Below are 27,540 nucleotides of genomic sequence, written 5' to 3' on the forward strand. Positions count from 1 at the left end.
TTGGACCGTGTTCTCCTGCGTTTCATCGTCTGTTTTAAACTGGACTGGAAGTTAATGGGTTTTTATGGGTGTCTTCATGATTTTAGTGACTGTTTAACGTAATTCCACACCATTAAGAGTAAAAATCACCATTAAGAACACTACTAACTATTTCTCTGGCCTCTGAAAACAGTCGTGATAAGAGAGAAAAGCGTTACGAGCTTTTGTATCCTATCCAGCCACTCTTGAAGGCCACCCATCACTAGGCCAAGGAGTGACTCGCAGGAGTGACCGGCCTGAGTAACCTCGTGGACACCCAGAAAGTTCAACAATTCTTTTAGGTGTGTGTGTGTTTAAATTTATTTTGAAACTCGGATACGTATTTTTAGTTGATGCTGCAATTTGATTCGCCCTTTGTGTTGCTTGTTTTCTGATACCAATTTATATTTCGAAAAAGAATTGTAGTCTTCAGCTGAGAGAGAGAGAGAGAGAGAGAGAGAGAGAGGAGAGAGAGGGAGAGAGAGAGAGAGAGAGAGAGAGAGAGAGAGAGAGAGAGGAGAGGAGAGAGAAGGAGAGAGAGAGGAGAGAGAGAGAGAGAAGGGTGAGCGGATTACTGTTTAATTAATCATCGCAAGTAGCAAATAAATGTAAGTTTATTTATGCTCCTCCATCACTTTTACAACGTCATAAAGTGGAAAGAATAAAGACAGTTTTATTGAATGATCAGGTACATTGAAGGCAGGTAATGCGCTGCAATTACGTGGCATCCCGGCAATAAATTCTTGGATATATTGCATAAAAACAAGTACGATATACATTTACATGAAAATTAGGTATCACTGGATTTTTAGATGCAAACTTATCACCCGTAATGCACTTCATATCAGTTCATCAAACATCAAAAGGCTGTTCCGGGTGGATTTTAAGACTCGACAAAAAATAATTATCATATCAATCAGTCTGTAGATCTTTGATGATAAAAAAGAAATTATTTATATATCGATACTCACCATTTGACCTGCTAGCTAACGACAATACTCGTATGACAACTGTTACTTCGCTTGAGTGGCTCTAGACGCTTTTACTTAGCAGAAATAAAGGTAATAACACTAAAACTTCAAAACACTCGAATACTCATCGTGTTTCGAAACTGTCCTCAAAATCTGCACCAGACAATTTCATCACGTTAAGAGGAGAAGGCGTAGCAGTAAAAGGGTTATAATGTCCAGTAAGCCTGTCCAGTAGCAACCTTAGCGACGTGAAGGGAGACGCAGATCCCATGCCATATGTCACGCGGTGGCTCGGCTGTACCTGTGATGGGCCAGGCCGCCGCCACACGTGTCCCGGTGAGGCGAGGCGAGGTGAGGGAGGGGAGAGCAGGACGCCTACCGGCTGTTACAGAACGTTATGGATCATTTCACTTCCTGAATGTAGAGATAGTCCTAGTGTGTCTCCGTGTGTTGGGGAGAGGGGTGGACAGAACGCGGCGAGTGGGTGGCCAAGAGAGAGAGAGAGAGAGAGAGAGAGAGAGAGAGAGAGAGAGAGAGAGAGAGAGAGAGAGAGAGAGAGAGAAGGGGGAATAGTACATAGATACATAAATAGATATACGTTGGTAGATAGACATAGAGAGAAATGGATACTTAGGTAGTCGATTAGTTATATAAATTGATATGTGTTTAGATAGGTAGACAAATTAATAGACGTATAAAAAGATAAAAAAAAGATATTCAGACACATAGAGCTATACAAAAATTGTGTTGAATGTCCCTTCCGTTTTTCCAGTTAGTTTATGTCTCTTTGTTAACGCCCCAAACCGTGAATTGAATATTACTTTCTGCAAATACTTGGACCAATATTTGATGGTGGGTATACAAAGCGTGAGAGCAGTATGCATACAAACACCTGCACTTCAAATACACCGCATGCAGAGGAGCACACCCGAAGCGAGACCAGAGAACCGAGTGTGTACAGCTCAACACTTCCAATCCCCCGTGGACAAACCCTCGCCCGAAGTGGTAGAATTTGCGTTCAAGTGGGTGCGGGGAAATAAAATGCACACTCGCTCACCCTTGTCGACAAAAAAAAGCACGGAGAAATGGTGTGTGCCTTTAATATTTAGAATTACGTAATATTTTGCTTCTGAAAACACCAAGCGTTTGCAGCAGCAGCAGAACCACCACCACCACCACCACCACCACCACCACCACCAACCAACACTGGTTAGCCAGCAACCGATCCTTCTCCTGGTAATCTGATATTCTCTACTCGCCGTATGAACGAGATTAGCGGGATCTAGTTGAAATAGCGAGGATTTTATGGGATTGAGGCACTTTTGAAGGATTAAATCGTCTCTCTGTCGTGAGAAACTGTGATGACGGGGGAGAGCGAGAGAGCTTACGTCAGCGCAAGAAGGAAGACTCTAGGGATTATGTGGCGAGTCGGGGAGAACGAGGAGCCCCTGAGAGGAAGTGTGGTTTACGGCACTTCCTGGGGTTCACCTGCCTCCCCCACACCTGACGCCTCCGCCACGCCACGCCATGCCGCGCCACGCCACGCCTCCTTGACCCGGGAAAAGTGGTTCGCGGGAATCAATAACAGTGTTCCAGGTTCCTCCGGCCTTTGGTCTTCTCTTGGCAACAGTTTCCTTTAAGTTCTCACAAGCCTGCCAGTTCTCTATTGTTGCTCTGCCTTTGTTGCCTCAGCGCCCGGCAAGAAAAATATGCAGCAAGAAGAGCGCGCTTTAATGAACTGCACGTATTTGGGATCCAATTCTGCTGTCTGAAAGCTTAGTTTTTTTACAGGTACGAGTATACTTTTCAGTGCGGCGTGTTTTAAATTGAATGTCTGTCACTTGAAATTGTTATTATTATATGCCGATTGCTTTAAATGTTTCGTTCATGTTCCAGGCGTCAGTGGACTAAATTATTTTATACATTCGACCCAAGTAGTGATGTCATGAGCTTTAGTACATTTCATGCCTATAAATCTGATAGAAAGCAATATATGGATTAATGAATTACCTTATATTGAGCTTCGTGAAAACCAAAGAGGAACTAGGGATGCGATACGAAGAGGTAGTTGCCATTTTGTAGGCCATAATATCGCTAAAGACAACTATACGTATGTTTCATCTTAATCTGTGTCTCTTGTGGCGCTGTCTCTTGTGGCGCTGCGTCTTGAACGTTGATTCTTCGCATCGTTCACTTCAGTTGGTCTTTATAATTCTTTGACCTGTACATACACGACACCAGTGGCCACAGTAAAGGCTTCTGCGCCCACCATAGCAAGGGAATGTGAGGCTGAAGAAAAACTTTGGGCGGCGAGAAACCCTCCTTTCTTCCTTACGTGCTGTTGTTTGTACTTTGTGTTTCCCTTGAGATGAATCCGTGCCAGTGACGACGCTCTGTGCTGCCTTAGACCTAATAGTTGGTTTGTCAGTCACTCTATCAGTCAATCTGTCAATTAGCCAATCGATCATTCAGTCAGTCAGAAAATAAACTAATCATTTATTAAATCAATCTATCAATCATTCAGCTTATCAACAACTCATTCACTCAGTCAATCAATCAATCAATCAGTCAGTCAGTCACTGAATCAATCAATCAGTCAATCATTCATTAAAATCAGTCAATCAAATGGTCAGTCATTCAGTCAATCAATCAAATAATCGCCGCCAACACAGCAGATGGCGGTCGTAATATTGACGGAAATTCTAAAAGTTCTTCGTTGAATACGTTTTTTTTTTTTTGTTTAACATCTACCGAGGAAATCCAAGCAGAAAATAGTCTTTCTAGTAGAGTGAGGAGGGTGCAATTCCCCGAGTCCTGAATATTATACCAGTGACTGCTGGAAATAGAATGGAAGAGAGAAAATGCTTAACAAAATCCAAGATGAGCATTCTGGCCTAAAAATTATAATTAAAAAAATGCGCATTTCTTTTCCATTAACACCGAAACATTTCCTAGTGTAGAACCATTATTCAAAAATTATATCACACACACACACACACACACACACACACACACACACACACACACACACACACACACACACACACACACACATTTTTTCCTCAATAAGAAAGAAAACATAATACGTTTAGCATATTTCCACGTGATATAGTGCAAAAATTATACACATACATACATGAAATCACAGAGTAAGAGCACTCTCCCACACACACACACACACACACACACACACACACACACACACACACACACACACACACACACACACACACACACACACACACACACACAGCCGTCCGTCGAGTCACCCTTCTTGTATTCGTCGGCAAATGACTAAGTAGGAAGGCCTGTCTTGTGTAATGGCTTTGTTTTCCGGGGCAGAGAGTGAAGAACAACCGACCACAGCATCAGAAATCTACTACACACACACACACACACACACACACACACACACACACCCACACACACACACACACACACACACACACACACACACACACACACCAAGCCTCTCTTTTTTATCCTGTCACCCATCATGAAAGTTGCCGAGTCCTGCTGTGCTGCGGATGACATTCTGTATTGTATTACGTCTATCTGTCCTTTTATCTGAGGCTGCAGACTATAGAGTATTGTGCGGGGTGATCGAGGAGGACCTGTTTATGCAAGGCAAGAGGTATTTCTGGGTGGAGGCAGAGCTGCAGCGGCATCCACTAATGAAAATAAAAGTCCTTGGTGGAAATTATATTCCTGAGAGGGTTACGCGCCCCCCTCTGAATTTATTTATGCAAATCATCCCCACGTATTTTTTGGGGGAGAGAGAGAGAGAGAGAGAGAGAGAGAGAGAGAGAGAGAGAGAGAGAGAGAGAGAGAGAGAGCGGGTGGGTGGGTTGGTGGGAGAGAGAGAGAGAGAGAGAGAGAGAGAGAGAGAGAGAGAGAGAGAGAGAGAGAGAGAGAGAGAGAGATAGATTCACCCAAAAAAAAAAAAAAATGCATACTCAGACAAGCAAACATCCTAGATATCCACACACACACACACACACACACACACACACACACACACACACACACACACACACACACACACACACACACACAACGAAAGACACACAGATGGGGAAAATTTAAGTTAATATTCACTCTCAAATCATTAAGGTAGACGTGATTAAAATTAATTAGCAGTAAATATAATGTGATGACTGAAGGGCGGCAGGAAGGGAGCGGCAGTAATCTATTTGCTGGCTCACTGGGATCTACTGTTGGGACAGGAAACATGGAGAGGAGAACAAGGAAGTGAAAAAAAGCGGCGCCAGACACAGCACCTAATGGCAGTGTCCGGGCTGGCCGAGAGTGAGGGCGCGGCGAGGTCGGGTTTCCTACGTGCTAAAAGCCTCTTGCACGCATTACGCCAAGAGTAGTTGCAACTTAAAATCCCTTACCCAGGCTAGCTAGTTTGCATCCCAGCTCATCTTTACTCCCTCCCCCGACCTTCCCAGCCCTTCCCCGGCCTTTCTAATGTCCTTCTCCACCCTCTCCCTCCGTCCTTCCACCCCTGACCCTACATCCCTTTACCCGGCCTTCCTAGTCCATCCCCCATCATTTCTTTCCCTTCCAGATCTTCCCAACTCTTCCGTTCCTAGGCGTTTCTAGTCCTCCTGCCCTTTCCATCCCAACCCGACCTTCCCGTCCCTTCCTGGCCCTCACCTTAGCTTGTCGGAAAAGGAGTTCTGACAAAACCCGTTGGGACAAGAAAATTTCCTAGGACAAAGCTACCTTGAGCTAAATTCCTCTAGGAGAAAGGATGAGGCGAAGAGAAAAAAGCTCAAAATTACAACCTGAAACAAACCACCTAGGAAAAGAAGAACTTCAAGTGTAAATTAAGACAGAACATACATACAAAGGAGGAGGACCCATTCCCAATGTTATGGAAACAGACCCCCATTGTTATCAAGTGTTCAAACCGGCGTCCAAGGTTGCAACGAATCCACTTGTGTTACGTGTTGATGTTAATGCCGCGGCTACCCATTGTCAGCCTCATCACGTGCCATCCACGGGGGAGGGGAGGTGGCGGCGCGCTGGTGGTTGTGAACATAATAGTGGGCGACGTGTGTATTTTGTAAGGCACGAAAAGGCGGGATGTGATCTGCATACCCTTTCACATTGGAAAAAAATGGAAACGACGTTATATATGAAGATCTCAGTGTCTTTGTTTGCAAGGCGCTGAGAAGAGCAAGGCAGAGGGACGAGGTGTCATCTGTATGTGCTTTCAAACTGGAAGAAAACGAAAAAGGTTATATGGATATCTTTATCAAGTTAACAAGGGAGGGCGGTTGTCTGAATACGCTGACTCTTACTTTCTTCTTACTGTGAAGTCATGTTTCTTTTGTTTGGAAACCCTTACTTGCTTTAATCTTTTCTTTCTTTTTCATCCCATTCTTTCCTCCTCCTCCAAAATTCCCTTGCGGATACAACCCTCCTGTTGCCGGCAAGGAAAATAATAAATATATGAAGTCGGAACTAAAATAAGCGAACGTTCATAATTTGCTTTAATGTAGTTTACTGGGTCAGTTGTTACGTTGGTTTACTTTTAACGTGGGGGAAATTTCAGCCGAGTTTTAAATGCATTTCCTCCTTCCTCCCTTCCCCTGTTCCCCCTCTCCCTCCCTGTCTCCCTCTCTCCCTGGGGCAGTAAGGAAAATTTGTTTCTACGATTTATTTTAATGGTAATACTTTAGATATTATTTTCATAACAAAAACGAATTAGTGTGTGTAAAGTGAAGGAGTGTAGCGGCGGCACCTCCTTCGTCTTCACTCCCACCCCTCACGCTTACCACCATCTTCTTTGTCTTAATCTCTCTCTCTCTCTCTCTCTCTCTCTCTCTCTCTCTCTCTCTCTCTCTCTCTCTCTCTCTCTCTCTCTCTCTCTCTCTCTCTCTCTCTCTCTCATGTCTCGTGAGTCACAACACCATTAATGAACACAGCGTTGTCTTGTATTTACGCGCTATTGTGTTCAGCCTCTCCATATTCACAATTCATTTACGTCCGTACCTCCGTGTGTATGTATGTATGAATATATGTATGTATGCTTCATTAACAATTTCATCATGTTTTTGGTATTCAGTTGCTCCAGAGAACGCTTGTCTCGATTCCGGTACTGTGTTATTTTTCATTACGTCATCTACCTGTGTAATCCAATATATATACTAAAGCGCCAGGCGTGCTACATTCATTTTTTTTCGTACCTGTCAGTTACCTATCACGTGTGTGTCCTTATAAGTTCCCTGCTCCCCACTTACTACTCTGCCAGTTTCAAAATTCATTCCCCCATCCTCGCTCTTTTTTTTTTTTTTTAATCTCAGTGCCGCTTCAGTTCTCACACATCTCCGCTACCTCAATCTTCGAATCACTCTTTTTATTCACATCCATCGCCACCTCAACCCACTTTCACTCTTTTCACTCACTCCTACTAGTATCTCAATCATAATTCATTCTTATTACCACCTTTCACTTTTTTTTTTTTTTTTTTACTATCACCACTTCAACTTACTCTCCAATCACCTTCAACTTACCTTCACACCATCAAAGCCCTCACTCACCCTTTCCTCGCACCCTCAATTGCCACCTGTACCCATTCTCACCCTATCGAGTCACCCTTATACAGCCACCTCAGCCCTCACTCTCCGCTCACCCTCATCGTCTTGTGAACGTGACCTGCACGCTGAATTCACTCTCGTAGCGGAATGAGGGACGAAAAAAGAGACTTCGGGGAATATTTACAGAGTCTGATATCGCGGTTGTCAATGTTTGTGCTGCAGTTTTCCGTTATCTCGCGAGGTTACCTGAGAGGGGAGCGGGAGGGCAGAGAGGAAAGAGTGCGGAGTGAGTGACGTGTTCAGTGTCAGAGGCAAGGATGTGTGGCGCTAGAGTGAGAGACGAGTAGGTTGCTGTAAATTGAGGATGTGGATGCGACGCGGTGTTCAGAAGAGACGTTTCAGGAAGAGAGCGAAAGAGAGAGAGAAAAAAAAAAGTTAGGTTATAGAAGAGAAACAAAAGGAACTAAAATTGTGTCAGATGGGAGGATGCGGTGCTGGACTGAAATAAGAGTACGCCGCTGTAAACTGAGGATCCGGATGTGACACGTATTCGAAAGAGACATTTGGAGACAAAATCAAAGAGAAAAGTAAGACTGGAGTTGTAACATAAAAGAGAAACAAAGAGAACTAAAAATCTGTTGGAAAAGGAGAAGAAACACACAGTGGATGACGTGTGGCTCATAAATAATGTAACAGTTTAGATTATTCGAAGGAATATACATGGACAAGGTAATGCTGATATGAATAAATGAATTTTTGGAATGTTGATGTTAAAGTTGATGTCCTCTCTCTCTCTCTCTCTCTCTCTCTCTCTCTCTCTCTCTCTCTCTCTCTCTCTCTCTCTCTCTCTCTCTCTCTCTCTCTCTCTCTCTCTCTCTCTCTCTCTCTCTCTCTCTCTCTCAACTTGTCTTCTTCCATTCATGGTGTTCAAATAAATAAATAAATAACGAAAATAATCAAGTAATATCTTTTGCGTTAATCTCGCTTCCTGAGAGTAAAACATCTACTGGAAGGGATTCCCAGATCTGATCCCTTGTCCTTTTTTTGGGTTACATTTTTATCTTGACTGGCAGGGAGTAGAGATGTATTCTTAATCTCTCTCTCTCTCTCTCTCTCTCTCTCTCTCTCTCTCTCTCTCTCTCTCTCTCTCTCTCTCTCTCTCTCTCTCTCTCTCTCTCTCTCTCTCTCTCTCTCTCTCTCTCTCTCTCTCTCTCTCTCTCTCTCTCTCTCTCTCTCTCTCTCTCTCTCTCTCTCTCTCTCTCTCTCTCTCTCTCTCTCTCTCTCTCTCTCTCTCTCTCTCTCTCTCTCTCTCTCTCTCTCTCTCTCTCTCTCTCTCTCTCTCTCTCTCTCTCTCTCTCTCTCTCTCTCTCTCTCTCTCTCTCTCTCTCTCTCTCTCTCTCTCTCTCTCTCTCTCTCTCTCTCTCTCTCTCTCTCTCTCTCTCTCTCTCTCTCTCTCTCTCTCTCTCTCTCTCTCTCTCTCTCTCTCTCTCTCTCTCTCTCTCTCTCTCTCTCTCTCGATCAGTAGCACCAAACAAATCTGTAATCAGACGAGGCCAATCAGGACGGCGGTGACCCCACGCATCCCTCAGCCCTCATATAGGCAGCCAATCACCGTAATGGACGCCAAATTATTGCCCCACTTTTACCCCCAAGGGAAGACCCACCTGCCGCTGATTGGCTGCTTCCTTTCAAGCTTTCTCTGAGCACTGAGACTGCATCCGATTTCTTTTTTTTGTGTATGTATGTGTGTGTGTGTGTGTGTGTGTGTGTACATATATATGTATGATTATGTTGCTCTGTAGGATGTGTGTGTGTGTGTGTGTGTGTGTGTGTGTGTGTGTGTGTGTGTGTGTGTGTGTGTGTGTGTGTGTGCAATTCGCATATATATGTTGAGGGAAATATTAATGTTATTTTTCCTTTGAATTATTACATAAGAAATATTTGTTTTGTTTCACAACCTTACCTCCCTCTCATCCCAGCTTGTGCGATACTCCTGGTTTAGAGAAAAAAAATAGTATTTACTTTCATTTCTTCCTGCCTCCCGCCTCCCCTTGAGTAACGCCCATGTCTGATGTCAGTTTTTGTGTCCCTGGCAGATCTGAGCCGCGGCCTGCGTATTACCAAGGTGGACGTGCCGAGCCCTGTGGTGGTGGGGGAGGGCGGCTGGCTGGTGTGTGAGTTCGTTGAAGAGGGTCAGAGTGTTTACGCCCTCAAGTGGTACCTGGGACTGGACGAGTTTTACCGCTGGACACCTGCCGAGAGCCCCCCCGTGAAGACCTTCCCGGTAGATGGCAACCCACTGCGGGTGGACAAAAACGCCTCCAGTCGCGGCCGAGTCAAGATCCACGACGTGAGGCTTGGGGCTGCCGGTGTGTTCCGCTGCGAGGTGTCCGGAGAGGCCCCGCACTTCCACACTGAGTCAGGTGTGGCAGAGATGAAGGTCGTTGGTAAGTGTTATGGATGAGTGCATTTATGTTTATTTTTAACGGCATCTTAATCTCCGTTGGTTTATTGGGACTTGTATGTACCCGCTCAGCTGGTTAACTCACTTGGCATGGCCTCCAGTCAGTAGCACACGCCTCTAGTAGAGCGGTCCAATTACGATAAAGGTACACTAGGATTTGTCCTAAGAATTAAGAACTAAATTAAAGACCATCTGATCTATTGTTCTTGAAATGACGCATCGGTGAGCATTGAGAAATTACGTTGACTTTGTTCCCTCTTCCTCCATCCCCAGACCTGCCTGACAAGAAGCCGCTGATCACCGGGGTGCAGGGCAGCTACCAGATGCACGAGGACGTGATCGTGAACTGCTCGTCGCCTCGCTCGCTGCCGCCCGCCACACTCACCTTCTATGTCAACGATGAGCAGGTGAGGCAACGCCGCGTTGCCTAGGAAGAGGGATTGGCAGAGACTGGTTTCTTTCTCACCTGCCTGATGTCATTGTATCATCAGTGTGCACCAGAAAGGGGGAGCATTGCCATGATGTTAGGACATGACAGTTAATTATATGTCCATTGCAATACTAGGAGTGCTGCGGTTCTTAAACTACCCTATACACCATTTTGTATGATGGAATCTGAACAACGTTGAAATTAGAGCTGTATTACTTGATTTGCATTTCGAATATGAACTCACTGGAGTATTTCTGTTCGCAATTAAGTTAAAGGGAGGCATTGTACCCAACACAACACTACATTTCCATTGCTTATTCCCCAAGCAGCCAGTCTGGTGCGCGTCAGTGGCTCCCGCCGGGCCTGGGATTGCTCGAGACTTCACAGCTCACTACTGCAGTTAGAAAGAAAAATACGTTCTCGCACGCGCGCGCACACACACACACACACACACACACACACACACACACACACACACACACACAGACACACACACACACACACACACACACACACACACACACACACGTCTGTGTAGTCATCAACTCTTAGGTGCCTTAGAGTTCACCCGACGCCTCTCATCTCCCCCGCAGGCCGATCCATCATGGGTGATGCAGTACCCGACTTACGAAGACCCTGAGAGTGGCCTGGAGACATCCATACTGGGTCTACGGTTCCCCTTGAGGCCGAGGCTACTTCGAGGGGGCATAGCTGAAGTCAAGTGCACCGCCTCCATTCTCAACAAGTACTGGGAGAGCAGTGTGGTGTCTGTGTATAGTGACATGCCCTATCATGCTTCCATCATGGAGGGACGCGCCGCCACGGGCACAGGTAAGCATACGGAGGCTGTAGCAGCTTGAAAAGTCAGAAAATCACGACTTTTGCTAGATATCGAATTTAGTGTATTCTCTCTGTTGAGGAATGAAGGTAAACATATACAAAGACAGTTTTTTTTATATTATTAGTTATTTTTGTACCACTCATTGTGTGTGTGTGTGTGTGTGTGTGTGTGTGTGTGTGTGTGTGTGTGTGTGTGTGTGTGTGTGTGAAAAATATAAACAAATAGTGGGTGAAGGCGGTGATAGCAGAAGTGGTGCAAGAGTCATAGGGAGGTGCTCAAGAGGGAAGTTTGGTCCGTCCAACAACAAGGGCCATGAGTTGGTTGTTAGGGTAATGGTGCTCAAGAGGGAAGTTTGGTCCGTCCAACAACAAGGGCCATGAGTTGGTTGTTAGGGTAATGGGGCCGCTTAATGGGAGGTGCCGGGGAGAAGTGTGTCAGTGTTGCTCAGGTGCTGCAAGGTGTCCACAAGGTGTGTGGTTCGCTTCTTGATTAAGTTGTTCGGGTAAATGTTTTGTGCATGTTCTTTTGTTCGCATTTTCTTTACACAATACTGCATTACCTTAAAGTGTTGGGAGGAATCACGTGATAATGTTTACATGAGTCTATTTTCACATCTCTCAGGGTGTTTGGCGGCAACCTCCAGCACGGCCACCCCTCTTTTGCTGGTGTTACTCCTACTGCTGCTGCTGCGCTAGACACTCCCACGCCCAGAGGAAGAGTCACCGGGAAGCCCTGGATCCTATCGTTCGCCAAGGGAGTGTGTTGCTTTAGTTGGATGGAAGCTTCTCCTACACTAATTTATGTCCACACCGAAATATATTGCGCGTGCTTAGGAAGGACGACCGTGTTTCCTCGACGAGTGAAGTCTGCTCAGCGTGTCGAGAACGCTTTAATTCTAGTATGGCAAGGCGACAGAGCACGAGATATTTGATCTGCTCTCTGCTTCTAATTCAAGTGTTTCCGAAAATGATGAAATCCAGATCTGATGAATACTGTGATTTCCACAATATAGAGGAAGACAGACATCGATCGCTGTGTTGTGTCGCAATGTGGAAACGCTCCCTAGTCAGGCTTATAGTGCAGCAGGAGCACCGGTGTTGAGGTGGGGTCGTGTACGTACTCACAGACTTGTGCCTCAGGACGCAGTGGCCGAGATGAGACACCCCAGGGACGCTATGGAAGATGCGCTGTGCTGAAGGTGTCTTCTGTGCTGGGAATTTTAGCATAAATGTATTGTCGCCATAGGTTACCTTATTCTCTCTGAAGTCAACCTTTCGGTTCCCATGGTATCTGCGAGTCTGTGGCGTGATGTAAATATGTAGTGGAGTTCTGGAAAACATAATAATGAGCGTGGACATGAGGGCCGCACCTACGGCAGCCGTGAAGGTGCGAGGGTGTGCGGACAAAACGTGCCTCAAAACATATTACCAGCATGACAGCCAGGTGAGAAGTGACGGGCAGCGCCAGCGGGGCATGATTGTGAGGGCCGCCTGCTTCTTCAAATGGACGCTCTGAAAATAATGAACTGTTTCAAGATTTCTGTGGGTTTTAGATATATTGGAAAATGCATCACTAGTTATCATGCTTTAAAAGGGATCGTCTTTTATCATGTGCATTAATTCAGTAAGCCATTAATCAGTAACAATACGGTAACAGAGTAAGGAGGAGAGCCACTAACAAGGCTGCTCTAAGTGACCATCCCGCGGCGCCTCAAGGCATTAGTAGGCTGTTCGTGCACCCGGACGCCGCCACCATGCTTCCCGCACTCTCGGGGTCATCCTGCAGTTCACGAAAAGGAAAGACTGATGAGTGTGGCCTAACAAGATGGAGGGTCAGGATGGCATTGCAGGTTGTGTCAACACACACCAGGAACACAGTACATCTGCTGCGCGGGAACAACAGTAAGTCATGTCGGGTCCATTTATTAGAATCCTGGAGTTGTTAGTGATGTCAATTTTGTTACATTAATAGGTACGCAAAAAGAGAAAAAAAGCTTACTCGTATTTAAAATTTTTATTTTGAAGCACAGGTGAGAGTATGAAAATGATGAATGAGCTGCAGTGGATTTCGTTCAAAACAGCAATCTATTCTGGAATTGGAAATAGCACTTTTGTGTTTAGTTAAAATAAATAAACGCAGAAACATGTTGAGGGTGCTAGATTCCGTACTTTTTTTTCACAGCCGATGCAGATCAGCTTTGAATGAATGAGGCTTTGTGGTGATGCGTGATTATTTCATTTTGAGCACCAGTGTGCCAGCATGAATGTTGCCGGGACGCGTTTGATCTTGCGCGGATGAATTTGACTTGTATTTATTGAATTGCCCCGTGGACCTCCATTACCTTTAACGTGTGCACGTTTAACGCGTGTGTGTGTGTGTGTGTGTGTGTGTGTGTGTGTGTGTGTGTGTGAGAGAGAGAGAGAGAGAGAGAGAGAGAGAGAGAGAGAGAGAGAGAGAGAGAGAGAGAGAGAGAGAGAGAGAGAGAGAGAGATTCATCACTATCAGAACATGTCAGAACTTGTATTTATTTTCTACCTTTAGATGCTCACAGTTTAGAATCACGTAATGAAATTGTATTCAACATGCTTTTTTTTATTTATTTATATTTTACGAAGGATAAAATGTAAGTGTAATACTTTGGAATGTCTTAAGTTGTAAGAATAGACGAAGGGTTTATAACACCAAAGATTACCAGATAAAATTAAGAGCCAATGCATAATCTTTATATGTAAATGCTTCCATCATTGCTCGGTTGTGTGGCCTTGTAAGCTAATGGAAAAGTGTTATTGTTCTGCTTTGGATTTTTTGTTATTGTTCTCAAAAAAAAATTCAATAACAAATACTACATTAGTTAAGGTATCCTTGAATTGTGAACAATAATTTGTCGTCTTATGTATATCATCATTATTCACGAAAGTAAAGCTCATGAAACAGATTATTCAAAGGAAGCCCGGGAGTCCAAGCACAGAATCTGAATATAAATCTGCCTGAGTCCTCGGCCGCGGAAGTGCTGTACGGTCAGCAGCAGAATGTCCTGTGCAGACAGGGTCGTCAGAGATCTCTTCCTTTGATCTTTCTTTTCATCCACATCTGTGTGGATGGAGAGATTACTTTGTTTACACGACTTTATTTCATAAATCTACAAAATGGAAACACGTGGCTAGAGCAGTGTCACTCAGACCGCACGCGGCTTGGGTCAGCTTGCAGTGCCCCGGTAAGGGAAGAGGACTGGCAGGGTGTTGTTGGTGTGTCACCTTCCGGCACGTCCTTCCTGGTATTACACTTCCTGATGTAATTTTCAGTGTTTAATTCCCTTAGATTATCAGAGATAGTGTTTTCCATCGCTCTGAAAGTTTATCTCTGTCAACACATGGAGCTTTTTTTGCCAGATACTCAGCGTACATCATTCCATATCCTCATTATTTCCTCTTCTGGCGTTACATGTTTCCTTTTCAGTTTGTTTCATGGTCTATATTTTTTTCCCCCTTCTTTGGATACACTATATATATATATATATATATATATATATATATATATATATATATATATATATATATATATATATATATATATATATATATATATATATATATATATATATATATTAACCTTACAATACAAACACTTTCTTTTTTTATCCTGAAGAGCGCTAAGCGTTACCTAGCAGGTGTTAGGGAGACGCGGTGTATCCAGGTGCCAATATCCAGGGGTAGATATTCAAGTGAACTCTGTCTCGTGTGGAGTTACCTGCCTCACTGTCTGTATCCAGTGGAGTTAATTGAAGTTACCTTTGTTCTGTGTCAAGTTCGAAGGCTTAAGCTGTCAATATTGCGGCAGATCCATTCCTGCCAGCCCTTCAGCCTGAGGGGAATATGAAGCGGGATGAAGCGTTGGTCTGAGGCTGCACTAAAACCACGACTGGGGTGGTGAGGCGGCCTGGCATTACAAAGACCAAGACGAAAATGGTCTCCTGCATCAATACTTCCCTTGCCCTGTGAAAGTGTAGCTTCTCTCTTATATTCTGGCGGGCCTGTCAGGGTGTGGGGATGGCGAGCCATAACCCGAGTGAGGGACGCCTCCCTGGGGTCTCCCACACTACTGCGGCAAACAATAACAACGGCTTTGTGGACGCAATCAGACAAGGCAACCTTACCGTTCTTTTTTTCTTTGGCTCTGTTTCTTTCTTTTTTTTTTATCCATTTCCCTGCCTCGCGCCTCCAACCCATCGTATGTGTACTTTGCTTTTACAGAAAATACAAAATTGTGTAATATGTAACTGGCGTAATTTAATACCATTGTTAGAGTAAAAAAAAATTACATTCGAATTACACAGAATTTCCTCGGGAACTCAGCATTATAACTGGCTCTGGCCTTAAGAGATTCCGGATTGTTTATTAATTAAATGTATTTCTTTTGAAGCTTGTTTTGAAGCATGAGGCATGATAAACAAGATAGTCTTTCGCTCCCAGGAAAATCACACAGTAGATCACGGTACAAGTTAATGTCAACAAAGCGAGAGTGGGAGTGATTGGGCACATCCACCAGTCACGTTACTGAATTGTGATTAATTCCGTTTCGGACGCGTGTATTTTGTAAAACTTTTTTTTTTCTCTCTCTCAAATTCCAAATTTATTCATGTAGTGCTCCCAGAGTACACGTGTACACCGGCTGGAGAGGAGAGGAGGGGGAGGGTGGAGGTTGGGAAGCACCAGTCCTAGCCAACCATCCAGTGTACGCATGTCTGTGTGTGTGAAGAACTGCAAGGGTTCTTACGTCCACTGATCAATGAATGGATAGATAGTTATATGTGTATATATACGAGTGTGCATACATATATAAAATTCAGTGAGTTGCCGAAACCAAAAATTACTATAACCACGAATATATGAAAAATATATATACATACTGGCCATAGTCATTACCTTATGTTATATTGTTCTTATGTAGGAAGCCAGCTTAAGATATCACATGTAAATATGTATATATCTATATTTGTTTACGAACATTGTTGTGACTGTAAATAAATTGCTGTACATGTGCATTGTTTTCTCATCCTCCTTGTCCTCCATGAACTGAATATGAACTGCCATGAATTATAGGGTTAGAAAATGGTGAGCAAGAACGACTTCCACTATAGCCTGGTTCCCATGGCCTCCACTTCCTCAGGTAAGTAAGTTAGTACAGCTACACACACTATATTATTCCTTATACTGTATAACAATTGTGAACGTAACTTAATTGAAGCATAGCAGCCCAACATTCAGTCATATTACGAATGAGCCACTAATATCATAGCAGGAAAATGTAAAGAAAAGGCAAAGGCAAAGCAATCATGAAAGGGAGAAGTAGGATTTTTAGGCAGAAAGCCAGCTCGGCGCCGCCGTAAGAGGGAAATAAACCAAGGATTGTATGGCCTCTGACGTCTCATCCACGAAAATTCCTTCCCTCATTTATAGTTATCGGAAGGGAGGACCTGAGCACCAGCCCCGTAAAGTGAGTGCCGATGCTCTCACAGGCTCCTCACAACACCATTTCCACCGGCCAAGTTTATTTAAGAAAAAAACGTAATGATTAAATTTACCGGGGCAGCGCGCTACCTTCCATTGTTTACAGTAGGTCGTGATATTTTACTGATATTGTGTCGTTTTTAGCGCGTAAAAAGGTTTAAGAGATTATCGTGAAAGAGGAAGGCAGCTTCTGTAGGCAGTTTACAGCTGCCAGAGAGCGTAATTCTCTGCAAAAGTTTGGTTAAGTCCGAAAATTTTACGGGCAAATTCCAATGTGGCAATAAACGGTGCCAATTAATTTCCAGAAGCGCGGTGTAATTTGAAAACACTTTATTAAGGCAGTGGAGGAGCAGCACCGTCCACCAATGTGTTCATCCCGCGCACGGCATGCTGGTCTTTAACACCAGAGCTTGCACATATGTTAGTACCGACCACTCATTTTTATTCTCATGTTACTTATCAGGGATTAATTTCCACTCTTTCGCTGAGACAAATGATAGTATCTTGACACATACACACACAATATATATATATATATATATATATATATATATATATATATATATATATATATATATATATATATATATATATATATATATATATATATATATATATATATATATATATAAATTTTAGAAAGACAAATTGCTAGCTAGATAATGATAATAAACGGAATAATACCAGGAAGTAGTAAGGGACAATAACTACTTGTAAACAACATGTTAAGCTGGCAGATACCGCTGGAGTCGAGTTCTTGATGCATTTTCTATTCAACAAAACTACTAATGACATTCATTGTCTAATAAGAATTACTGAACATTTCCTAAGATTACGATGATGATCACTGTTAGCTTCCTATCAGTAATGCCCAGACTAAATGCCAGCCTGTCCTAGGCCCTTGTCGAATACAATGATGGGAACGACTTCCTTTCAGTACGGTAACAAATCTGTTGCATAACGAAGGTGTAAAGAGATATTTTAGAACGAAAAAATGATTAATAAATAGTAATGAATATCAAATGCACATAGATCATAATTATATTTACTTAATAATTAAAAATAAAAGCAACCTATCTTAAGACCATCCCACGGTCGAGACGGGACTCGGGGCACAGTGACTGTGGCTCGAGTTTTCCTACGTAGTGATAGAAGTTTCTCGGCGGGCGGCAGATATATCATTTGTGTTAAAAATGCTACGAATTCTTCACTTTCCCGTACTGCAATGACAACTAAGCGTCACATGTGTTCAAGTGCAGTGAAGTGGTGATGTAGTGTGGTGATAGGTTCAACATAATCTTGAGAAAACCCTGGCTAACATGGCGGGCAGGCCTTTGCTTTCTGTCTGTGCTTTGGTTAGCAGCGCCAGGAATTTATTCGAAGTGTTCCTGTGCCTTTATATTCCCAATGCGGTGGGAAAGTGTTCTGGAAGAGGCGGCGTTGAAACCCCATATGTTGTGAGGTGGTGGAGGAAATCAGCTTGTTCATGGCAGCGGGAGTCACGGGCCTGGCAGAAAGCAATGACATCAAGGTGCGCACCTCCCTGGCCTCTGTTGCTGGCGGTGCGCGGCTCCCGTGTGTCCCTGTAGGAAGGTGATGGGCGCCTCCGGTGCTCCTGCAAGTTGGCGCTGCTGGAGGACACGACGAACAAGGTAAATGGACACAATTATTATAGAACTTCCACCTGATGAATTTGCTGTTTCAGCCAATACAGCTATTTTCACTGGCCCCTCCCCCTCCCCCTCCACCTCCCTTTTTTTTTCTTCTTCCCAGCGGCTAACTGGCAACCAGTCTGGGAATTGTTACTGTCTGTTATAACTGCTTGTCACCTATTAGTGGAAATTGCAATGAAAGCGATATTTATGATAACGTTACGTACGCAATGCTGTTGAGTAAATGTTTGGCATATTTATTTATTTCCTTTTTTTATTAAGCAGGGGATTTTTTTCATTGTAGTTAAGCCTTGATTAGCAATGGTTGTAATAAATATCTTGATAGGGTTGTTGCAGACTTCCTTAAATTGTTTAAATTATCATGCTGAAATAGGTTTCAGCAAAGGAGCTACACATGCATTAGGCCTCGTAAGACCTCATTGCATGTATACGTAGTTAAATCACGGTGATCAATTGGTAAGTGAAGGTTTTCTAACAATCTAATTATGGGAAGTGATAATATTTCAAGGACCGAACGTACGAGTACGTCAGCTTAGTAATTGCTTTGCATGTTTCCAAGATCGTGGATTTAGTTAAGAGATAAATTTCCTAGCTTATCCGTGCTGGCTTTTCAGATTTAGCAGTGATTTATTGTTATTGCAGGTTCATATTCCCTCTAGGCTTGGAAATTAGCACATTTACTTGGCCGGTAAAAAGTTATGCTTATTTCATGGTGGGGAGTAGAGTGTGTGCTGATTCGTACAATTATGAGGACATCGAAAATTTATTCCATAAATGCACGTTGGCACAGCAATGTTTCGTTCATTACCGTCACCGTTGTCTACATTCCCGAGAGCTTAATGCCACGACAGGTGCAGTGCGTGAGGCAATACTTCATCAGCTGTTAATAAAGATGAAACTCGTGAATCAGCCACCCGTGCTGGCTGTCAGTGGGAGCGTGAGGGAACGGGGGTCAGGGCGGAGGGGCTAGCACCGGTGGAGGAGCGTCTGCGTGGAGGCGGTCACGTTACAACCAGCTATGGCCTGTTCAGGGTAACCACTTTCCACGTATTCGGTGGTAATGCTTAATACAGCTGGGCGATCTGCTTTCCCGAAAAAAAAAGATGAAGCAATTGTGGCAGCTCACTGAAATGCATACTTAGAAGGAGCCCACCAGTTGATCAGTAGTTACAATTAATAAAAAAATACATCAGTGTTTATTATGATTTAAAACTGAGTCACGGCTTGTAGCAGCAGCATTGTTAAATATACGTAGTAAAAGTGTTAGACTATTAGTAGGAGAGGTAAGGTAGACTGTTCTAGTACCCAGCGTTATTTGATAAGCTAGTTACATCCCTTGGCCCTTTCCTCGTTCATTACTGTCACATTCATACCACTCTAGTCATTACTTCTGCAAGGCATATTTCTTCCACGGGTGAGATTTTGAACTCCTCACCTCTAATCTGAAACATTATTATGTATCTAAATCTTGTTCTAACTCCTTCCATTCTTTCCCAGCAAAGTTCTCACTCACAATGCCCTTATCTTTACTCTTTATACTCTATATTATGCATCTTATTCTACTTCACCGACAAAGCACTCATTCTCAAAACACATATCTGTATCTAACTCTTCTTTGAACTTCTTCAGTCCTTCCCAGCAAACACTCACTCTCATGCCCTTTATTCTCTGATGGTATGGCCTGCAAATCTCAGTTGTTTTCTTCGTAATGCTTCTCTCCATTCTTGCTCTTGATCTTGCTCTTCACCTCACATTATAATTACTCGGCCACAGTGATTAGGTAACAAACCGCACGAAATTACCTAGGTAAAATGTGCTTTTATGTAACTTTTTGTACATTATGATATTAGCTAGCCGTTAAATCGTAGAATAGTTAAATTATATCACACACACACAGACACACACACACACACAGGAGCGCAGATGGACGGCTCTTAATACTACCCACCCTTACGATAAGCCTAAGGTATGTATATTACCCAATTAATATTCAGAATACTCCAGTCTCATTACTCTCAGAATCAGCTGATGTTGGGAGCCGGCTGGATTATCCTCGCGTGTTTGTCAGTGTTGCTGTTGATAATGACTGCCTGTGTCAATAGCATATTCGGTGCTATTACGTAAACAATGCCTATATACTGTTTTAGCTTTTAGGTTGGTGCTTAACGGGCCGATAGAGATACGGTTGTGTTTTTGTGGGATTTTGATTATATTGGTAATTGCGTACGGTTTTGTTTTCCTGTAAGTACCTAGTTAGTTCGTGTGGAACAGCTTTAGGTTGGTTAGGGTGTTGTTGTTGTTGTTGTTGTTGTTGTTGTTGTTGTTGTTGTTTGTTATTATTTGTTATTATTATTAATATTATTATTATTATTATTATTATTACTATCGTCATCATCATCATCACTGCTATCTTTTTTTGGAGATGCTTGGTTAGAAATAATTTGGTTGATTTTTATTACCTAATCTGATATAAATAACAGTGGTAGTTGTAGTAGTAGTAATTGTCATGATGATGATGATGGTGATGATGGTGGTAGCAATAATAATAATAATAATAATAATAATAATAATAGTAATAATAATAATAATAATATGTGATATTAACCCAATCTACTACTACTACTACTACTACTACTACTATCATCATCATCATCATCATCATCATCATCATCATCATCATCACTATACATAAAAAAAATATACACTCCTATCCTCAAAACCACATTACATAATATAAACCCACCAAACTACACACCCAATTTTACAACGAAGAAACTAAATACTCCAAAGGTCCAATCGGTGAAGTATACGCTGCAAAAGTGACGTGTTTTCCTTGCCTCGCCTCGCCTTGTCTTATCGAGCTTAGGCTACTGCTCTGTAAATTTTTATACCTGAAGAAAATGTATCGCGGCACGTGTCCAGAGGCGCTATCCATCATCTCAGAGCGGGGGAGAGGAGGGAGAGAAGGGAGAAGAGGAGGGGCTTAGGTGTTGTGAGCGTAAAGGCGGCGGGTGGGTAGAGAAAGAGGGGAGGTGGAAGCGGAGGTAGTGAGTTGTTGGAAAACTGGCAACGGGAGAGAGGATAGGATAGAGAGGTGGGTGAGAAGAGAAAGAAGATAAAGTTTAGAAGGGGAAGAGAGGTGAAGTTGACGTGAGAGAGAGTGAAGTGAGGGTACACAACTAAGAGGGTATATGACATGACAGGAAAAGAGAAGGAAGAGGTAGTGAGAAACAGGAGATGCGGGAGGAGGGGAGAGCGACAAGCGGGAGATGGAGGGATGAGGGGATGAGGGGTTCGTTTCATTAAGAAGTCTCGAGTTAATTTTCAAAGGCGTGAAGTTAAAATTACAAACTGGCAGCGATCTATACGTAACATCGCCAGCCGTAATGAGACGAGACGCTGACGAGGTGACGGTGACGGTGACTGACGATTTTACAAGGGATTTTTAGCAGGAACAGACCCACAGGAGGCGGTTTGATTCTCCCCTTCACTATTCCTAACGCCTAATATATTATTGGAGAAAATAATTATACTGGAAAATGAGTATAAAAAAAATATGTAATATATTACTAGTATTGTTTGTAGTGGAGGGTATGAATGCTCGTGAAGTTGTGAGCGTATAGTGTGGGTGAAGCATTGTGTGGTGGTGGGGGTAGCGGTGGTGGTGGTGGTGGCGGCGGCGAAAAGCTCCGGCACAGTCTGAATGGTGTGATACCTGCGTGGGATCATGTTGAGAAATTGGATATAGCTGTTGTTTTATTTCGGAGCGAGGGGCGCTGGGCCGGGCTGCAAATATTCTCCACAACTGAATCCTGGAGGCTCAGTGCGGGGCGCCATGCTCGCCGTGCTGCCGCCTCCTCCTGCTGTAGTAAACCGCCTGTTACAAACTAGCAGAACGCCATTCTCTGGCAGCCCCTCCGCCCTACACAGCCGGCGGTAACACTGTGCAGCGGTACCGCTGCTGGGAAGCTTTATTGTCCCTCTCTTAGTTCTTTTGCGTGAAAAAGAACAAGTTTTTGTTCTGTAGATGCTGAAGTATAGTTGCATGCAATATTTCCCTTTACACGTTATTTTTTTTCATCTTTACAGTTTCGTGAGTACTGCCATAGGTGTGTTTGTACTTGAAATTATAGTCGAGGGCTGCCAAATTTGATGTAGGTCCAAGAAATGACCGGAACAAACCATTCTTCATTTCCATGGCACAGGGGTTTCCTCTGTCCCCCGTCTGGAATTCGCGCCGCGATACCAGTGTTTTTATTTTCCCAACAAAGGACACAAAGGCAGACTCCCAACACGATGCAACACCTCGATGTTCTTTGTTAACTAACCTACAAAGCCTCTCCGGGCAGCGCGGAGCCATTGAGAGGCGAGCATTGTCCCGCTGCGGGTGGAGCAACAGCGGGGCAGCGGAAAGCCGTCAGCTTCCCGGGCAGCGCCTCCCACTGCTTTGACGCGGCAGAGTCTGTTTGCAGGTGGTTAATTATTCTCTTCCAGGTAATGAGGGCACCACGGTTGAAAGTGTGAGTGGGGACGATGAGGATGCATGAGAACTGGCGACTGAAATTGTTCAGTGTGAAGTTGACGCTGTCCAAATGACTTCCTTTAACACAGCAGAGGAAGGAGCGACGCCTGAGTACACACGCCTTGTTATTGCTCGATATGACGTGACGGGTAGTTAGGAAGCTGAGGTGCCGGGGAAATGCTAGGAAGACGATGAGTTTGTATTTTTATTTTAGCTATTGCATCGTGGTCTTAATAGTTTCTTGTGTTCATTGTTGCATTATACATTCAAATGCATATCTAATGCATACATCTGGAACACATGCATTGCATTGCTTTACTAATGATAGCGGTAATAAAAATTTTTGGCCTAATAATAACTTCAGTGATTTTATTCCATCCGAAGACAGGCAGCTTAATGCAAAAAAAAGAAGAAAAAAAAAAAAAAAACTACAACGTCCCGTGTGTCTCTGCAGCAGGGCCTAATGCACCTCTGGTGTCCATGAGGCAGCTAGAGTAGAGGACTCTCCGCCGCCCTATTCCATTTGCTGGGTTTGCAGTAGTCATAGCGAGATGAATGGGTAGAGCGAGAGTGGGACAGGGTATACATTAAAAAGAAAGTTTCGTTTTATTTATTCACTTATTTATTTATTTATTGACCGGAGTACGGGAGCTTAATAAATTACTATATATATATATATATATATATATATATATATATATATATATATATATATATATATATATATATATATATATATATATATATATATATATATATATATATATATATATATATATATATATACACACACACACACACACACACAAATACCCATACACACACGCACACACACGTACTGTGCGCATATTACATAAAATAGTAGTGTTGATAGTGCTTGGGTTACTATACTACTACTACTACTACTACTACTACTACTACCACCACCACCACCACTACCACCACCATCGTTATCATGTAGTGTTCTGCACAGAGGACGGTGAGGGATGTGAGATGATATTGGAGTTATGATGTTAGCTTTAATAGATTATGAGGTAGGGAATGCTTTACATAAGACGACGTACCCTTCACGAAGAAATGATTAGAAGTGAGGTCATGCATATGTACGTCTGTGCTGATAACGAGGTAGATGAGAGAGAGAGAGAGAGAGAGAGAGAGAGAGAGAGAGAGAGAGAGAGAGAGAGAGAGAGAGAGAGAGAAAGAGAGAGAGAGAGAGAGAGAGGAAGTGTGTGTGTGTGTGTGTGTTTTCTTTTTATTGATATCTAGTTCTAATAACTCGCATGTCTGCAAAATTAAATTAGCCTGACTTTGCCCTGCTTTCACTTCTACGTTTTTTTTTTTTTTTTATTCTTTCATGTTAGTCTTACACCCCCCTTTTTTCTTTTTTTTCCCTCCTACCACTTCTTATACCAATTCGTTCCAAGTGCCAATTTGGGAAGCCTAATTTCTTCTCATCAGTTAGGCATCTGGTCGTTCTGATTATTATTCATGTCCCCGTGTCCCCTCATCAGCGCTTGTCAACTGATTCTGTCATTCCATTCGTTCCTGTCCGTTTAACTGCTTCGAACTCCGATCAAGTCTCCCCTCTCTCACCTTTCCCATACACTTAATGGCATCAGGTTCTCCAGTCCCTCTTCACGAGACGCCCCTCTGACACTCGGTTCCCCTTTTGGTGGCCGCCCTTTTGCACGTCTCCTGGTTTATTTATTTATTTTTTTTTTTTTTATTTATTTATTTATTTATTTTTTTTTTGGGGGGGGCAGATTCGCAGACTTCATCATTAACATACAGTGGCGTTCATCCTGTATCGATGGTGTAAGCTTTCTCAACAGCATCCTCTCTCTCTCTCTCTCTCTCTCTCTCTCTCTCTCTCTCTCGCTATCACCACCACCAACAACCATCAAAGTCGCCACGTGTAGGCCTACTTGCATTTTTCAGCTTTCTGTGTTTTTATATTCACCACCACCACCGTCACTATTGCTATACACTCATCACACGCTAAGCCTTCATTCCATCCGTCTCCCTCCCTTCCCTCCCTCATTTTCATTCCTTCCTTCCCCCATACCCACCCACCCAGCCACCCAACCACCCATCACGCTTATCCCCGACAAGTTTGCTTTGCTCCTCTAAATGCGTCACTGATGACTAGTTTTTTTACACAGTGGCAGCGACGACGAGGAGAGAGAGAGAGAGAGAGAGAGAGAGAGAGAGAGAGAGAGAGAGAGAGAGAGAGAGAGAGAGAGAGAGAGAGAGAGCAGCACCCAATAAAATCGACCTTGAAACTCGTACATACTCCCTTGAAATGTCTCTTATTGATCCTCGAGTGACTGAATGACTGACTGGTCCGAGGAGGGTGAGGGTGTGGCTCGTGGTTGAGGGGATGAGAGGGAGGGACAAGGAAACATGGACGAGGGAGAGGACCTGGTTGGATATTGGCAGTACGTAAGGATGACATAGCGGTTCCGAGAGGCCTTGGAACGTGTGAATGGGGCTTATTGAATCTATTAAGGCGTATGGGAGGGACGGGAAGGGCGAGTGAAGTGTTGTCAAGTGTAAAAAAGGTGTAAAGATGGAGTGGCGAGGGAGGGGGGGCGGTAGAGAGTGAGAGACAAAAAAAGAGAGAAAGAGAGAGAGAGAGGGACGGAATACTAGAGGAAAAAGAAGATATTGAAAGGGATAATGGGGAGACTCGTTTAAAGGGATATAGGGGCAAGGATTTATTCAAGGGCTATGCTACAGGGGAAGCTAGAGAGAGAGAGAGAGAGAGAGAGAGTGAGAGAGAGAGAGAGAGAGTGTAGAAAAAAAATAAAAATAAAAAGGGCACTTTCTGAGGAGAGGCAGCGGGGTGAGAAGAAAAAGGAAAGGGGAGAGGAGGGTGGAGGGACTTAAATAAATACGAGGAGGAGGAAAATGAATTCATCTAAGCTTAATCCGCACGGCGCTCATACTACATGATCGGTGTAATGCCTCGCTGCTCTGTTGACGCTGCAGATTTGTGAAGGACGAATAATATATACGGTAAAAAGTAAATATAGGGGCGCGGTGGAAGGAATGGATGATGAAAGAAAAGGAACGTATAAGGGGTGTGGTAGAGAGAGAGAGAGAGAGAGAGAGAGAGAGAGAGAGAGAGAGAGAGAGAGAGAGAGAGAGAAGGGATAACTCCGTAAGCATCCTCGTGACAGCTGTAGATACGTGATCTGGTTGTTCATGACAGGAAGTAGGTGCCTAGAAAGAGATGAAATAGCAGTAGTAGTAGTTGTAGTAGTAGTAGTAGTAGTAGTAGTAGTGGTGGTGATGGTGATGGTGGTGGTGGTAGTAGTGGTAGTAGTAAAAGAAATAGAAACCTGGAAGATATTAGTCTATTTTATTTATTTTTTTAACTTTTCCGTTTGTTGTTATTGTTTTCTTTCTCTTTCCTTTTTCTCACTTTTATTTCTTGTTTATTTTTTTTTTTCATGTCTTTTTTTTTCGTATCGCAGTCCAGTTCTCTTTGTGACACATACACACACACACACACACACACACACACACACACACACACACACACACACACACACACAGTTCTGCGTATGAAAGTGTCCGTGGAAAGTCAGAAAGAAAATAGAAGCTCACGACTGCATAAGAATACCAAACTTAATCCGTATCTCCAGTACTTCACTCAAGCCTTTATAAGTGACGACCGTTTTACCGGAACTTGCTCGCCATCAGGCCACGTTAATGTATGGGAAAGACAAAATTATGATTATTATTATTTTTTTTTTACCTTGTCAACTTTTTTTTCATTGCAGTGAATCTTAACAAAGGACGACCATCACAGTGAAAGGATTGAGCTTTGTACCATTTCTTCCCTTTCAATAGGTTATCGAAAAGACACTCAAAAAAAGGAAAAAAGAAAAGAAAAACAAAAAGAAAGCAAGATGGGGAAAAAAAAATAAAAAAAACCTTGATCCTTTTGAAGTTTTCTCTTGCCGTGTGAAGTCGAGCACGTCTTTAGAGAGAGAGAGAGAGAGAGAGAGAGAGAGAGAGAGAGAGAGAGAGAGAGAGAGAGAGAGAGAATGCTGTGGCTGCGTGGAGAGGCTGGCAGTGCAGGGCGGCACAGCACCGGACACTTTTAACCTTTGCCTCCTGTGTGCTCTCACGTTAATATATATATTGTAAAGTTTTGTTTCATTTAAAGACGTAAATATAAAACATGTAAAATAATATATAACAGTTACATTAGTGTCGATTTTTGCTTCATTGGGTAGTTTGAGTTTTTTTTTTTTCCCCTTTGTAAAGCATTTGGTAGAATATGTTGTAAATTTGTACACATTCAGTTGTGTGCATAAAATAAACAAGCTTAAAATAATATGTAAATGAATGTAAAGAAAATCCATTTCGAAATTCTTTTCTGGTTAGCAGTTTCTTTACTATTACTGCTACTACCACCACTACTACTACTACTACTACTACTACTACTACTACTGCTGCTGCTGCTTTTACTGCTATCAGTGTAAACGGTGATGATGATGATGATGATAAAGGTGGCGATGATGCTCATATTAATAATAATGATAATAATAA

The 27,540-nt window shown here is 43.1% G+C and overlaps 1 protein-coding gene across 1 annotated transcript in view; it reads left to right on the forward strand.

Moving 5' to 3' along the window:
- Positions 1-16,312, forward strand: part of LOC135099945 (uncharacterized) — a 34,711-nt gene extending 18,399 nt beyond the window's left edge. Inside the window, exons 2-5 of the mRNA XM_064002678.1 lie at positions 9,637-9,987; positions 10,278-10,411; positions 11,028-11,265; positions 11,897-16,312. Of these exons, the coding sequence (XP_063858748.1) occupies positions 9,637-9,987; positions 10,278-10,411; positions 11,028-11,265; positions 11,897-11,970 (797 nt within the window). The 3' untranslated portion in view covers positions 11,971-16,312. The remainder of the gene's footprint in view (positions 1-9,636; positions 9,988-10,277; positions 10,412-11,027; positions 11,266-11,896) is intronic.
- The last annotated feature ends 11,228 nt before the right edge of the window (positions 16,313-27,540 follow it).

This window comes from Scylla paramamosain, chromosome 4, assembly GCF_035594125.1.
Source record: "Scylla paramamosain isolate STU-SP2022 chromosome 4, ASM3559412v1, whole genome shotgun sequence".
In the NCBI taxonomy this organism is placed as follows: domain Eukaryota; kingdom Metazoa; phylum Arthropoda; class Malacostraca; order Decapoda; family Portunidae; genus Scylla; species Scylla paramamosain.